Below are 16,466 nucleotides of genomic sequence, written 5' to 3'. Positions count from 1 at the left end.
CAGACACCCACTTGTATTTAGCCTCTCCATGCGCGCGGCTTTCTTGGTTTTCTTTCTTCTTGTGACGATGGTCACTCCCCTTTTCTCATTTCCGACGCCTTCTCACTCCCCGACCAGACTGTTCAACGTCTTGTGCCCTACTGGGATAAAGCCCATATCACACGGCGGTTTGTTTCGGAAGGACAACTGTTTCGGAAAACTTTTCTGCCGGGTTTACTACTGAGCAAAAGACGCGCGATTTTTTGCTTCCGTTCGGATAGAGTTGCAGGTTGTTCGTTTTCAACCAATCAGCTATCAGCTTCAAATCCCTCATCATCATCATCAACCAGAACAACATTCAAGATGGCGGACTGCAATGGTAGCAAGTGGTGTACAGAAATCGAAGCTGAACTTATTGAAGAAGTGAGGCAAAGGCGGTGTTTATGAGATATTACAGATCCCAGTTACACCAAAAAACTTCTGAAGCGGAATGCATATATCACAATCGCCTAGCATCTCGCAGAAAAATGGCCTGAATATGGAGATACGTTTACGCCTGGTAAGTTTATTATTGCATTTTGTGCTGTTAATTAAATATAAACATTTACTATGTATATATAAATATATCATGTGATGTTTTTCATGTTACGTAAGCATAATTATGTAAAGAAAAATATGTATTTTACATTCGCGATATCTGGGCAAACACTTGTAAACACAGGCAGCTTTGTCGCCAAAACGAACGCCAAATTTTCGCTGAATTATGTTTGTAAACATTATCGTGATTCATGGGTATTCACCGCATTAACTTACCAGGTGAATTTAAAAATTTACTTATCGGAATAGCGTGTGACGCAATTACTTCCATACCCTTAATATCTGTCTTGGTATTTCTACACTCGTATGAAAATGATTTATTTATGCATATGGGTATAATCTATATTGCGAAGGAGCATATTTTACTAAATTGCAATGGATCACCCGAAAAGATGTAGCTAAGAATAAAAACCTTTAAATTTCCGAATATAATTGTACCAGTTAAAACTTAGAAATCTGATTTTTATTTCAGAAACAGATTTTCTGGTAAAATTGTTATTTAAAAAGTAAATAAGGAAAGTTAAATTTAAGCAGAGCTGACTAAAAGCTTCAACTGATCAATATCTGAATAATATTTTAGACTATAAAAAGAAATGTATACTGCTTTTTGAGATTTCAAAAAAAAAAAAAAAAAAAAGATAGATAAATAAATAAATACACACCTATGTGTCCTTTGAAAAATATTAAGTTAAATTTAAAAATATGTTTAAATCTAATAGAAGGCCCTGTCAGGGATATAAATTTTTGAAAAGAAACAATCTTATACTGCAGTGTTTACTGAAATTTAGAGTGGCTGAGAATATTAATATATAGACATTTTTAATTTATGCATTTCTTTATATAATCATATTAAAAATATGTTTACAAATCTAATATTTACATATATTTGTACATTATATAATATACGTACACTGGTGAAATAAATTAAGAGAATTTTCATATTTGATCTATGATCTCCAGAACTAGTGGAGAGACAGTTTTTCTGCTGACTCGGCCTACACACATGTGTATGCTTATGTATTTGCTCTACAAGACTTGCATTTTTATCCAGAAGAAGTGGTTATTCCTTCAGTTCAGTTCTTTTCATGCAATTCGATAAAATATACAATTTCTCTTAATTTATTTCACCAGTATACATTACATGTATTTCATTATTTGTAAATTTGGTGCATACAACTTCATTTGTGAAATAAGATATACTCATTTATATATATATATACATGCATGAATTATATATATATATATATATATTATATATATATATTTCCCTTTATGAAAGTAGAATATTCCTGTGAAATGTTTTATAATTTGTTATAGCATCAGCTTTGAATTTTTTTAAATTAAATATGGATAATAATTCATATCTTCCATAAATCTATGGCAGTGAATCGGAAGATAAATTTATGTTCATTTAAATAAGATTAAATATATAATCAGGGGTAAAAAAGCAAACAAAAAAACCCTGAAAGCTTTCAGATTTTATATTACATTCAAAGGGGTGTTTTGGATAAAAAATTTCATTAAAGTTTGACAAAATATGAAATAAATTACAACAAAATTCGGTCTTCCAGGGGGAATGGAGGGCTACATTATTCAAAATTTAATGGCTCTAGCTATCGTTTTTTCAGAATGCAAGAAATGTATGCATTCATTCATACAGATTCTTCATTATTACTTTTTTTAATATAAAACAGGGTGATAATATTTGGTGGCGACATTTTTAAAAGTGATTTTGCGTTTTTAGTGATATGATGCAAAATACCGTTTTGAGAATAATAGCTGTTCTGGGCTAATGCACCTTTGGGCAAATGATTAAAAATAATTTGTCAGAAATTACAAGAAAATGGCAGCTGTGTTAAACATCTATATGCAGGTATACGAGTGTAATATGCATATATACAATTAAATGTATATAAAATTATATCTATATATGTACATATAAATACATATGTACGTATGTGATAAGGTGTCCTCATTTTTAGATGCATCTATGAATAAATGCATACTTACATAGACATATGTATTTCTATAAAACATGTATATATATCATTTTATATTGATGCAATTATATATATATATAAATATGGGATTTTAAATCCTTAATATTTTTCCTCGCGCGCTGTCTAAATTTTAGCTGTTAGCAGGAGTGAAATTGATAGAACTCTCGCCACTTTGTTTTATGAGAGAAGATGTAAGATGTTGTTTTAGAGATGTAAGATGATATAGATGTATTAATAGATGTAAGATGATATAGATATTGTTTTATAGATGTAAGATGATATAAATATTGTTTTATAGATGCAAGATGATATAGATGGGGTATTAAGAGATGTAAGATGTTATTTTATAGATGTAAGATGATATAGATGCTGTGTTAATAGATGAATTATATTATAGATGTATTAATGTTTTATTAAATGTGCTTTTTTTGAACATGAATTGTGATTTTGAAACTAAAGAACCCACAAAATTGGTGTCAGGATCGGGATCAAATTACAAGCAACAAATAGAGGAATATGAAGCAATATTGGATGACAGAAGGAATATTTCTGTTAATAGTGACATCGATGCATCAACTGCTCGAATATTCAACGAGTCTTCTTTAGCTGTTTTTGATGAAGATCATGAGGTAAAACAAAATATTAGTAAGTCATCAGTTCAATTTCCATTTTCACAGTTTTCAAATGCGTATATCAATTTTAATGATACTGAAAGCTTCATTTCTAAATTTGAGGGTAATCCGTATAATTCGGTTGACAAATTTATTGAAAACTTTGAGGATGTATCTAATTTGTTAAAACTAAATGAATTACAGAAACTGATATTCGCCAAAAGATCTTTAACTGGTAAAGCAAAATTATTTATTGAAAGTGAAACGAAAATTAATTCGTGGAATGCACTTAAGGCTTTATTAGTAAATGAATATGGTGTTCAGTATAACTCTGCTCAGTTACATGAATTATTATCGAAACGTAAAATGCAGAAAAAAGGAATCTCTATATGAATATTTTTTGGTAATTAAAACTATGTGTTCTAAAGGTAATATTGAAAACGCCGCTTTATTTGAATATTTTATTAATGGTATAAATGATTTTACATTTAATAAAGCTATTCTTTATGGTTGTAAAACGTTGGCAGAATTTCAGGAAAAACTTAAGATATATGAAAAAATTAAATCAGATAATGTTAAAAACAAATCCGTTAAGCCTAATTCTAAAACAAGACGCGACCATTTTGAAAGTAAAATAAAAACAAATATTCGTTGCTATAACTGCGAAAATCTTGGTCACGTGGAGAATTTCTGCAAAAACAAGAGCAAGGGAAAAAAATGCTTTCGTTGTAATTTATTTGGTCACGTAGCCGCAGAATGTATAAAAAATAAGACAAATACAAAAGACCTTGCCAGAGTGAATCATATATTTGTAAAGAAGCAGTTAAATGATATGCATAAAGCTGTATCGATAGATAATGTAGAAGTAAAAGCTCTGATTGATACAGGAAGTGATATAAGTATATTATCGGAAAATATTTATAAAGTAATTGGCTCACCTAATATTAATTCTTCCGACTTGATTCTAGTAGGCTTTGGTAATAATAAAGTAAAGCCTATTGGTTATTTTAAAGGTTCCATACGAATTGATGATTGTGAAATTAAGTCAAATATTTATGTTGCACCTCCGGGTACAATGAAAGAAAATGCCGTTATTGGCAATGAATTGCTTTCGCATATGGAAATTATTATAAAGAAGAATGGCATATCTATGAAAGTAGTAGAAGATGAAACTGAATCGAATTTAATGAATGTAAAAGTAGATCGAGAAGATGAGTTAGATAATTGTTCGGATATTAATAAAGCATGTAAGTCCAAAGTAAAACACTTAATTGAAAATAATATTCTCAATAAAACTGAAAATCCTATAGAAGAAACAGATGCTGTTGAAGATGAATTAAAAGAAGAGGAGCCTCAGGAAGAAAAAAGTGATGTTAAATGTAGACAAAAAAAAAAAATTGCAAAATGTAGACGAATGGAAAACTCCATTCCTAAAGGAAGAAGAAAAACCCCACCTAAGAATGTTCAGCAAGTCAAAAAGAGTAATGAAAGAATTAATGAATCCAAAAAACCCAATTCAGGGCCAAAGTGTTCTAGAAAAAGAAAGAATTCAGAATCTGAGAAACTAATTGAATATAATGCTGGTGAAACAGAAATATTAACAGTAAGAAAGAGTAAACAGCAAGAGAAACTTCAAGCTAGAGAACTGGATCCTGGTATGTCTGAAAAACTTAAAGGAACACAAGCCAAAAGAAAATCTACTAATTCCGAAATGAATGTTATTTTAAAAGACGACCAACCTATTTCTTTGATACCCAGACGTTTACAAATTATAGCTAAAGAACAACTTAAGCAAGAAAAAAACTATTTTACAAATGGATTTGGATGCTCCTGAACAACAAGTTAGATCTTTGGAAAGAAAAGTTTCCGTATCAGAACAGAGTGTAGAAATGTTACTGAAACAACTATCAGAAGCCAAAAAGGAAGTAGAAACTACAAAATTTCAGATGAGAACCGAAGATAAAATCCCGTCTGAGAAAGAAAAAGAAGTTCAACACATGTTAAACTGAAAATGCAAGAAAAGCTACCTTTTGAAAAGGATCGCATGAGAAAAATTATGGAGAAGAAATTATTTGTGAAACAAGCAGAATTGAAAAGAAAGATATGTATCACTGATGAAAAATTTCGTCAACTACGAGAAATTCTTAATGCTGATGATTGGGAACATTATCGAGACCTGTGGGATGCTGCTGCTGTTCCAACACCATCTAGTGTGCCTTCAATTTACAAATCAACTAAACCTAAGACAAGGTTATATAAAAGGCATAAATCTTTCCTTGAAGAACCTTCTGTCCCAAAAGGAAGATTTCCTAAAGCAAAATCAACTCTTAATTTTATATCTGGAGTAAGCAAACAGAATGCTTCTAATTTTCAAGCAGATACTGATTATACTTCTGGAAAAGAAAGCATTAAAGAAATAATTGACGCAGAAATTCAAAATAATTTTGAAACTTAACGAGAAGAACTTCGAAAAGATGCAAAGAAACAAATATTTAAGGTACAGGAAGAAAATAAGAAAGCATATAACCTTCGAAGACGTTCTTCAAAATGTTATGAAATTAATGATTTAGTAGCAATCAAAAGAACGCAATTTAGACCAAACCTTAAGTTAAAATCAAAGTATTTAAGCTCGTCTCAAATTGTCAAAATAAAGAATAATGACTCCTATGATGTTGTAAAAGAAGCAGATCATGAAGGACCCATTAAAACAACTGTATGCGCTGAATGCATAAAACCATGGTCTCAAGCAGAAGATGTATAGAATAATACTGACTATGACATTTTAACCTGGAGTGATATAACTAATAATCGAACTGTGATTTTTCACCTAATGATGACTTTTATTTCAGTTAATTTTAAGATGAAATAAACTTTTCCAAAAATGTTAAAGATTGCAGATACTTTTCGATTTAGATGAAGTTTCTGAAAAATGGAAGGGACTGTTGACGATGTTATTGTTGCAAAGATGAAGGACAATTAAGATGTTTCCTTTCAATTTTGTCCTTAGCACATAATCTTCCCCTCTCCGTTCGTATTTCTTTTCAGGTTTCCACTTATTGATGGTGATGTTCCTTTTACCGAAGACAACGAAGATGTAAGATGACCAGTGATTTATGTTGTCAAGAGTATAATAATGTCGTCGAGGTCGACGCATAGCAGGAAGGCTGAATGTGGGATTTTAAATCCTTAATATTTTTCGTCGCGCGCTGTCTAAATTTTAGCTGTTAGCACGAGTGAAATTGATAGAACTCTCCCCACTTTGTTTTATGAGAGAAGATGTAAGATGTTGTTTTATAGATGTAAGATGATATAGATATTGCTTTATAGATGTAAGATGATATAAATATTGTTTTATAGATGCAAGATGATATAGATGGGGTATTAAGAGATGCAAGATGTTATTTTATAGATGTAAGATGATATAGATGCTGTATTAATAGATGAATTATATTATAGATGTATTAATGTTTTATTAAATGTGCTTTTTTGAACATGAATTGTGATTTTGAAACTAAAGAACCCACATATATATATGCATATTATATTTACATACCAGCAGATGCACAGCTGCAGTTTCTGTCAAATTATTTTTTATCATGTTTTTATTTTATTTACCACTAATTATATTTTTTAATTTATTTGTGTTAACATAGATTGATCTTCAGATCCACTCCTTATATTGCAGCAGATTATAAACCCCTTTCTACAAAATCTGTTAGAATGAATAATACTACATATAATAAAATTGTTCCATTTTACAGAGACTGTGATGACAAAATTTCAGAACCTCAGGACATATTTTAGGAAGAAAAGAAAAAAGGCGAAGCTGTTTAAAAGTGGAACAGGATTCACTGGATTTGTTCCAAAGTGGGAACATTATGTACGGGTTCAATTTTTAGACGACTCTTTTGCTGCTATGGCCAGTTGTAGCAATATGGATAATTCATCTGAGTGTATTGTAATGGTAAATTTTAAATCTATACATTTTTTATATTAAAAAAACTATCCATGAAATTAGCAAATTTATATGTGTGCTGTAATATAAAAATCATACAATGTTTCTTTCTCTGTGTTTACGGCTCATGTGAAATTTAATATTTTGTCTGATTTGCCACTCTGGATTCATATCTTGGCAATCAGGGTGGTTGCATGTTTGTTTTCCCCAAGTGTTCCAGTTTCTCTTTCGGAAATCTACCATGAAGCCACCTCTGAGATGTATAGTCCTTGCAGAATCTACCATATTCAATAAAACAAAATTAAAAAAACATATAAAAGTAATGAAATGAAATTTGAAAGGTTTCAGTGTTTTAATTACGCCTAAAAGTATGTTTTTTACTATTTCGTGTGTTACCTTTATTTATTAAATATCATGTTCTTCACACTTAAACCATAAATTTCAGTTCAAGAGCAATATCGCAAAATAATTTTAAAATGACCATATTTTTAGAATTTCTGATACACAGTCTCACACGCTGGAGATTAAAATGTTTTTTTCTGTACAATGTTGCCATTGCTTGCTTTGAAATTCCTGAGTTTGTTAATCATAAATTCGATAAAAGTTTTACAAAATTAAATCGATAATAGGACAAATTTCAAATTTAGGCTTCCAGATGCCCATATTCATAGGAGGATTACGTTATTCAAAATTTGATGGCCTTAGGTACCATTGTTTTATCACACTGTGAGAAACATATATTTATGCAGATTCTTCATTATTTAATTTTTTAAATATTATACAGGGCGATAATATTTGGTGGCAACAATTTGAAAAGTGAAACAAAGCTTATACTGAATCGACGCAAAATGCGAAAATGAAATTAGTAGTCATTCCGGGCAAATTGATTTTGGATTGATAAACATGATTTGAATTTATTTTACTCTGGTATCCTTCAGATCCTTTGCCATAAGAACCTATTAACCTACCTCGAATTTATATAGTCATCTATTTTAATTTAACTATTTTACTATTCCCATAATTTTAAGTCTAAGCACTTTATTCCTTTTATTAAATAACTTTATTCGTAATGTTAGTTGAATCAGATTTATTGTTCATTAACACGTTGACTGCCAACTACGAGATAACTTGTAGATTGCATTCTTTTCTAGGACGCCAACTACGAATTATCTCGTACTTTGTTTACTTGCCATTTTTGTGCAGCTACGATTAAACTCGGAATATATCAGTGCTAATATTGATAGATTGCTTCTGGGAAAAGAACAAAAAAAAAAAAAAATCAATGCTAGCTTGCATAAACAGAAAATTTATTAAAAAATGAACAAAAAATATAATTATAAAAATTAATAACATATGATTAAATTGATTTGGCTTCTCGGACCGGAATCCGAAAAGTGCCATGGCCATCAAAGTGTTAATAGAGTATTCATTTTTTAAATATTCTTTTCCTTTCAGAATTTTGTTCAAGAAACTGAAACGTTTCCAGAAGAAAGTGTTCTTCCTTCTACAAGCACAGAAGAAGCACGCGAGCTGGTAGAAACCCCCAAAATGTCTGGAAGTCAATTGGTTGCTCCAGGCACAAGCAAAAAAAGAAAAAAAACCTGAAGATGCATTTTTTACTACAGTTACAAAATGTCTAAAAAATATAACAGAAGAGAAAAATGTGAACGACTTGTTTGGAGCGTATGTTGCTGGTCAGCTGAAGACAGTAAAGTGTCCTGCTGATCAGGAACTGTTAAGGATGAAAATTCAAAATTTGATTTATGAATTCAAATACCCACAATAAAATTCTGTTAAACGTGAATATAATTGTTTATTTATTTCTAATATTTTCTCTTTTTAATTACAAATTTGCAGTAATTTGATGGCAGTCATTAATAGATGAACTATAATAAAGTGTTTCACTGTTTTTATGTGTGTTTGTATATATGATTAAGAATATACTAGAGGCTTTAATAAATTATTAATAATTAGGAACTACTTGAGATATATATGAGTTTTTATTGGAACATGCAAAATAGAAAAAGTCAGAGAGCCGGCAACGTCGCGTGCTCAACAGCGACAGCCCGGCATAAGAGTATCCCCCCCCCCAAAAAAAAAAATCCCGCATTGACATTTGACGGAAGAACGTCGGTTACCAACTTCTTGGAACAGCTGGACAACAACAACAATAATATTGACATTCCCTGTTCCGTGAATCATTTATCACACTACAGGTCCCCCCACTCCTTAGAACACGGAGGTAGGAAGTAAGATGGAGTAGCCCTAAACAGGTTTCTCCCGTACCCTGCTCTGAAGCACCTGCGATCCCTACGTGGTGACCAAAACATTGAGTCATTTACGATTAAGTTCAATGGGTTTTGATGCGATCGGATGTAAATATTTTGTAATTACGTTGTAAATATACATATAAATGTATATATTTTCTTTTTCTACAACACTTCAGAGTCCTAAGTATATGAAAACAACATATTTTTAAACAACATTTCATTCTGAAAGGAATTAAATGCTATACTTTTCGCAGAACAGTTTTCTCAGAATGGTTTAATTTGAATGAAATATTTTCACAAGTTTTCGTTAATTACATTAGAAAAAAAATTTAAGGTAATTCGATTTTATTCGGTTAAAATACAAAAATTAAGATCAAAGTTTATTGTACTATTAATATTAAAATTATGCATTATTTCTTTTCTATTTATAGAGCTTCTTCCTAAAATACTTTCTTAAATATGACATGATTTTTTGGCTTCTGAGGCATCTTTTAAATCGAAAAACATAAGTCAATTTATAATTAATGCTCTATTCGGTTCATTTTAAATTAGAGAATTATTAGAAATTAGCGAAATTCTTTAAATAGTACTTAACTTTCTCTGAACATTTCTGAAAGGGAATAAAATAAGGATTTTTTTAAAGTATTATTTAAAACTTGTAACTGAGTTATTATAAAATGTAAGGGAAATAATTCTTTTAATTATACTTATCAGATTTTTTTACCATTAATTTCAACAATACATATTCCAAAACTCTTTATTACTTTCTGAAGTGCGCATCTCATAACATTTGCTTTACAATGCCTTTTAACAGATTGCTTTCCAGTACGAACAATTCTTGCTTAAATAGTTTTATAACGTATTTGTCAACAGGATTTCAATTTATGTTTACAATTCAATATTAAGGTTATTATATATTTAGATAACGTTTATAATCATTATAAATTAAATACATTTAATAAGTAGATTTCTTGACAGTTGTTTATAAATGAATAAATTCTTCATTTCAAATACATTTATAAATAATTTAATGAATATATTTATATATTTTGTTAAAGGCAGATACATGCTTCTTGCAAGCATATACATAAATACCCATACATATTTCATATTTTTCATTTCTAGCATGTGCAAATCTTTAATTTCTGTGCATTCACTATATTTTATTTTTAATTAACCCAAATAAGTAAAACGTGTAAGCCCAAAGGGATTATTTTTCAGATATATAAAATTGAAATGATGAGTTTAAAGTGAGCAACAGTAAAGCCTCTCCTCTAAAAAATTTTAAAAGGTACATGATACAATAATATATGGATGTGAAAAAAATTTATTTTATTTAAAACATTTTGGCGTTTGGAACATAAAATAAAAGTAGCGAATACTCTATCAAGGGTATCGAAAGACCTTTACAATTTTAAAGGTACCGTAAGTTATTTTTCAATCTTTAAGCATACCATTTTAGCTAAAATCTATATTTTTGTTGTTCAACAACTTAGAATTTTATAAAACAAATTCATAATCAAAATCACTGTTGTTAGTTATCGAAAAATAACCAAGATGTGATTTTTGCGTAAATGTCACTAAACTATACAAATTGCTATTATCTATCACTCTATGAATGTTTCTTTCATGCGAAAGAGTCCCTTTTTCAATTTGTATGGAACTGTCGTGTGTCGAAATACTATCAGAACACTGTCAAGCGAGCTTCTGAATGTAAACAAAGAACACCCCATCTGGTGACCGAAGCTTCGAAGCAGTGCTTCACTTCTAGTGCCGGTTGGCCACTTCTTCCTTTCTTACCTCCATGCCTTAGAACCAGGCGCGGAGGTTCAACCTCCGCTTCTGGCTCCTCAGAGAGGGAGGCGCATCGCCCAGGTAGTCACCTGGCACGGCACTAGTCGTTATTTGCTACCTACCAGTCGCTCGGACTGCTCGTCACAGCGGGTCATTACCCAGCGTACCCGGGGGAAATCCCCTGGGCTACTACTAGTTCCACGCCGCGCCACCGCCCTACGAGGACAGTCACTAAGCTGGTTCAAAGGGATCCGAAAATTTTTACTGGGAGAAATAGGCAGGTAGACATATACGTTTGAAAGACTCAAAAATACCCTTGTGAATGCATTCCCCGAGGTCAAAGACAGAGCAATGCTCAAATCCGAATTATACGCCAAGTACCAATTTTAAGTTAAGTGTTAGCTGAATTCATTTTAAGGAAAATTCAAATTATTTATGTACTATACGAGAAAAGGCCCGATAACAAAATTACCGGATTGTTTTGCCCGACTATTGCCCTAGGTTCCAGATTTTATCGAATTCAGAAACCCCCAGCACCTTGGAAAAATTGTGCTCGCTATTAAATTTGAAAGTTGGCGGGTAGCTGAAAGAAAGCGTACAATAGGTTACGCCCAAAAAATGAACGGACAGTTTCGAAGGCGGATTTAAAAAGCACATGAAATTTTAAGGGTTATCAGAAAGCCCTATACCGACAATGTTAAATTGGCCATTTTCGATGTACCTTTTCTCAAAATCTGCTGTAGATACAAGCTTGACATTTTTTCTGTAATTAAAATATACCTATCTGATTATACTGAAATGAGCTTTTGAAACATTTTGAATTTTAGAGTAAATTACAGAATATTTTGTTAGGCATAGTAAAATTCAGCACTTTTCTCACACAAAAAAATTAAATTTTTTTTTCTAATTTTATTACAAAAAGCTCATTTCAGTAAATATTAGGAAACCTAATAAATAAGGCATAAAAAGTTTAGATACCTGTGAGCAGTAGTTCCTGAGAAAAGGTACAACGAGTGTAAAAAAATCACGTTTGGAGAAAAACGCGTGTTTATGTAAAAACCCTCATTGATCAAAGCAGTAGATGACAAATTAAAACTAGATTTTTTTACAGTTCTAATTTTCATAGAGATTAAAGAATGGTATTTTTAGAAAGATAAAAGTGTAGAGAATTTGAAAATGCAAAAATCCGAAATCACAATTTTTTGAAGTTTTGGGGGTTCCAACATCCCTTAACGGCGGGAAAAATTTCAAGTTAAGAAGAAAAATTTCGACAATCGCCAAAGTAGGCCGCAAGATTCGAAACAAGAGGTGGAACAGCGGCAGTAAACTAATCTAAGGTGCTGAAGAAAGAAGGTTGAAGTCACCCAGCTCGTATGAAAATCTCTCTAAATTACATTTAAACACGGTGTAAATAAAAAAATTGGCCTTACCGATCATTTAAATTTTGCTAAATAATATGTCAACAGTGGCCTTATTATACGCAAGGGTGAACGCAAATTTTATTTCTGAAAATTGTTTTTTAAAAGAATTTAAATATACCGACTATTCAAAGTAGAAAATATCAAAATCACTGCTTCTCAGACTAAATGTTACAGTTCAACCTCCAAGTTAAAAATGAGACCCAGAAGACTGTATTTTTTGTTGTTAGAAATTTGCAGGCCGCGGTAACTCTAGGTATAGACTTCCTCAAGACCGCTGGAGCTGAGCTCAACTTATAAGAAGAAACTCTAAAATTGCAATGGCAAATCAGGCGCGAAGAAGCTGTGGGACCACCTGTGTTGGACCTCGGCCACATGTAACCTGAAGCGAGAAAAAAAGGAGGGGATTGGTAAGAACTTTTTATGGTTTATTTTCTGAAAAGCCAGGAATCACACAAATTGTTCAGTAGGAAAAAGAGCTAAAGAATAACGAAGTGGTAAAACTGAAACTACACAGGTAACACCGCGAGGAGGAGGAGAACATCAGGATACTCTTAAAAACAAAATAATACTCCTACCAGTAGTTCCTATGCTATTCCAGTAGTGCTATGTCGAAAAAGAATGATTTGCCTCCCACGAATTCCAGATCGTGGCGATTTGCTATTGAGTATAGAAAACCAAATATAACTAAATATCCCGTTTATCCAATGCCTATAATCGAAGAATAGTAAGAAAGATTAAATAAACTAAATTTATGACCTCGCTGGATCTCACTTCAGGGTACGTTCAAATGGGTATGAAAGTATACCCAAAACTGCTTTTATAACAAAATCAGGCACTTATTCTTTCTCAGAATGCCTTTTGTCTTGTGTGCAGCCCCGCTGGCTTTCCAGCGCACCGTGGATGTTATAGGATTAAGACATGTTCTCAGAAAATTCACCTTTATTTTCGTCGAGGACTTGATAACAACTAGTTAAAAAAAATTGATGAACGTATTAAAGATTTTAACGAAGTTTTCGCATTATTAAGAGAAGCAGACTTAAAAGTTAATGCGATCAAATGTAAATTTGCGGCAAAAAGAGCTTAAGTGCCTAGACTGTAAAATTTCTCAAATAGACATACAAACTGAAGATTAAAAAATAATTGCTATAAAAAACTACTCGCCGCTAAACGCAGCGAAAAAACTCGCCTTATTCTTAGGCATGTCCTCCTTCTCTCGATTTATAAAGGACTTTATACAGATAGCCAAACAGCTGCTAAAAATGAAAGCGAAAGAAAGTGTGGTTTTCTTGGTCAGCTGAGGCTAGTTCGGCGTTTGAGAAATTAAAAACTACGTTAATATAAGCACCAATTTTGGACGAAAACCTTGAAATTTCATCAGACGCCTTAGATTAGGCACTGTTTTGATGCAGAACGGGCAGCCCGTGGCCTATTTTTTCAAAACCTCAATCAAACGTAGCGTAATTACACGACTACAGACAGAGAAACATTGACTGTACTTTTAGCAGTGCAGAAACTCAGAGTACATATTTTGGCAAGGCACCGAAAACTGTATATTTAGATCATGCTGCTGTGGGGCGATTATACTCCTGGAAAAATTTATCTTCGCGGTTAAACAGATGGGCCTTAAATTTACAAGAGTACAATTTAATAATTAAAATACGCCCAATAAAGACAACGTTGTAGTAGATACCTTATCAAGAATAAAACTAGACGAAGAGGAAAAATAATTAAAATGTTCTATGTCAAAGTTGAAAATCTTGGACTCGTGAAACTGTTATTGCCGAATTACAAAGTGATCCAGAATTTAGACGTATTTATATATTGTATTTATATATATTGTATTTATATATTGACAAGACCTGGAAAATTTTGAGCATCCGGATATAGTGGCCATTAGAAATACAGCAGGAAATTATGAGATAATCGAGAGACTCTTATTTTATACTAAAAGAAGAATTAGTGAATTAAGACCGATTATTCCAACCAGTTTGCGAGTGAATTAAGACCGATTATCCCAACCAGTTTGCGGCTTAGCATTTTGCAAGAATTACATGATACAACTACTGCATACCATCTTGCCATTAGAAAAATGATTCAAAGAGTACGCGAGACGGTCTTCTTTCCGGAACTTCAAAAATTTATTACGTAATATTTTAGATCCTGCCTTATGAGCCAATTAGTTAACTATGTAAATTATAGCTCGGCCGGGTATTTAAATAGCATAAGAGCTACCTTTAAAAATGAATTAAGAGGAAAAGATTTTTTAGGCCCATACCCAAAACGTGAAAGTAATAAAAATAGATATTTACTCGTTATTGTCGATCATTTCTTGAAGTGGGTAGAAATAATCCCCCTTAAAAGAACTTCAGCTAAAACCGTATCTGATTCTTTTCTAAATAAATATCTCTTAAAATATTAAGTTCACTTATGGTAATAAGGGACAATGGTCTTCAGTTTATTAGTCAAATTTTCGAAGATCTATATTCAGGGCTTGGCATACGCCATTTAAAGACGGTCCATTATTAATCATAATATAACATCGCCGAACGCATAAATAGAAATATTGTAAAAATTAGTAGTTATATAAAATTTTTACAACCGACGCTGGGATGACTATGTGAACGAGCTGGCTTCTCCTCTAAGAACATCTAAACACGATACTATCGGAAAAACTTCGTCCGAATTATTTTTGGGGAGGAAAATAATTATATTGAACATATTGTTCATTCAGAAAATCATTATTGAAGCAATAAGAAATTCGTATACTGCAAGAGCAAAACAAAATGAGTATTATGATAAGAAAAGAAGAGATTCTGACTTAAAACCGGGGATAAATGTTTAAATAAAAACATTTGTTGTCTTGCGACCCACAAGAAGCTAAAGTGTATCCCCAGATTTGAAGGTCCTTCCATTATTTATTGAATTTGGGGAACTGTATGTTACTTCAAGGGAGATAACGGAGTCAATGATACTGTCGATGTGGATCAAGTTAACAAATATTACGACAGCGCTAATATGCTACTTTATCAAAATATTTTGCAGGAATCACCTTCTAGCAGAAGGAAAGCACCAGCACCAACTACAAGGGATGGGCCTCGACCTTCAAGAATTGTAGTTCCAGAAATGAAAAGAGAGGAATCGAGAATGATGGAACCCGAAAATAAAAGACGGCGACATGAGGAGAAAAAAGAAAACATCAAGGGAAACTGGGGCCAGCACAAGAGAGTAGCAAGGCAGCGCGAAAGGAAGGCAGACGAAAACTCCATACGAGATTCAGCTAGCGGCGAACGGACAGACAACTCCAGCGAAAATATTAGTGATCTAGATTTTAAGTGCCACGGAAGGAAGACAGTGACCGTACAGCAGCACAAATTCCACACCGGAAGCGGGCATTCGAAGAATATTGTGTAATTTAGCAATACTTCTTACCTTTTGAATTTATTGTTAGATCATCTGTAACTTCTCCCCGCAAGTAGTCGGTGCTTTTGAAGCATGAAGTCTGCAAGCTTTCTGTTAAATAGTTGTGATAGAAAAGGCTTTTTACATCCCTTTCCTCTTGCATTCTTCACATCTGTGCTTGAATTTGCTAGGTTGAACTTTGAGATCTAGACGCTTGCATGATAGCTAAGAAAGTGAGATCTTATATATTTGCAATTCTTTCTCCAAGAATTTCATTATGCCCAAAAGATATTGAAGTTTATGCAGCAGAGAACTGGACAAAATTTTGCGTTCTCTAAAATTTTATACAGGATAATGGGAAGTCCGAAATCGTAAATGATCTTAAAACTGGAATTTTGGTCAAGCTTCTTGTGCACTTTCACACGGAAGAAGACCACAGC

The 16,466-nt window shown here is 32.2% G+C and overlaps 1 protein-coding gene across 1 annotated transcript; it reads left to right on the top strand.

Annotated features, from left to right (window-relative positions):
• Positions 1–357: 357 nt before the first annotated feature.
• LOC146999218 (uncharacterized) lies at positions 358–9,063 on the top strand. Its single transcript, XM_085811071.1, has 3 exons — positions 358–538; positions 6,949–7,151; positions 8,598–9,063. The coding sequence occupies exons 2-3, from the start codon at positions 6,957–6,959 to the stop codon at positions 8,745–8,747; spliced, it is 345 nt and encodes a 114-aa protein (XP_085667197.1). The 5' UTR covers positions 358–538; positions 6,949–6,956; the 3' UTR covers positions 8,748–9,063.
• Positions 9,064–16,466: the final 7,403 nt, after the last annotated feature.

This window comes from Stegodyphus dumicola, chromosome 1, assembly GCF_044657685.1.
Source record: "Stegodyphus dumicola isolate Sdum_Otavi_A_Nest chromosome 1, ASM4465768v1".
Taxonomy (NCBI): Eukaryota; Metazoa; Arthropoda; class Arachnida; order Araneae; family Eresidae; genus Stegodyphus; species Stegodyphus dumicola.
Note: the sequence above shows the minus strand (reverse complement) of the source record. Positions and strands in the feature narration are given on the sequence as shown.

Excerpts from the sequence above, each read along its gene's own strand:
- LOC146999218 (XM_085811071.1), top strand. The coding sequence starts at position 6,957 with ATGACAAAATTTCAGAACCTCAGGACATATTTTAGGAAGAAAAGAAAA. Across the intron at positions 7,152-8,597 it reads CATCTGAGTGTATTGTAATG|AATTTTGTTCAAGAAACTGA; the intron begins GTAAATTTTAAA and ends TTTTCCTTTCAG.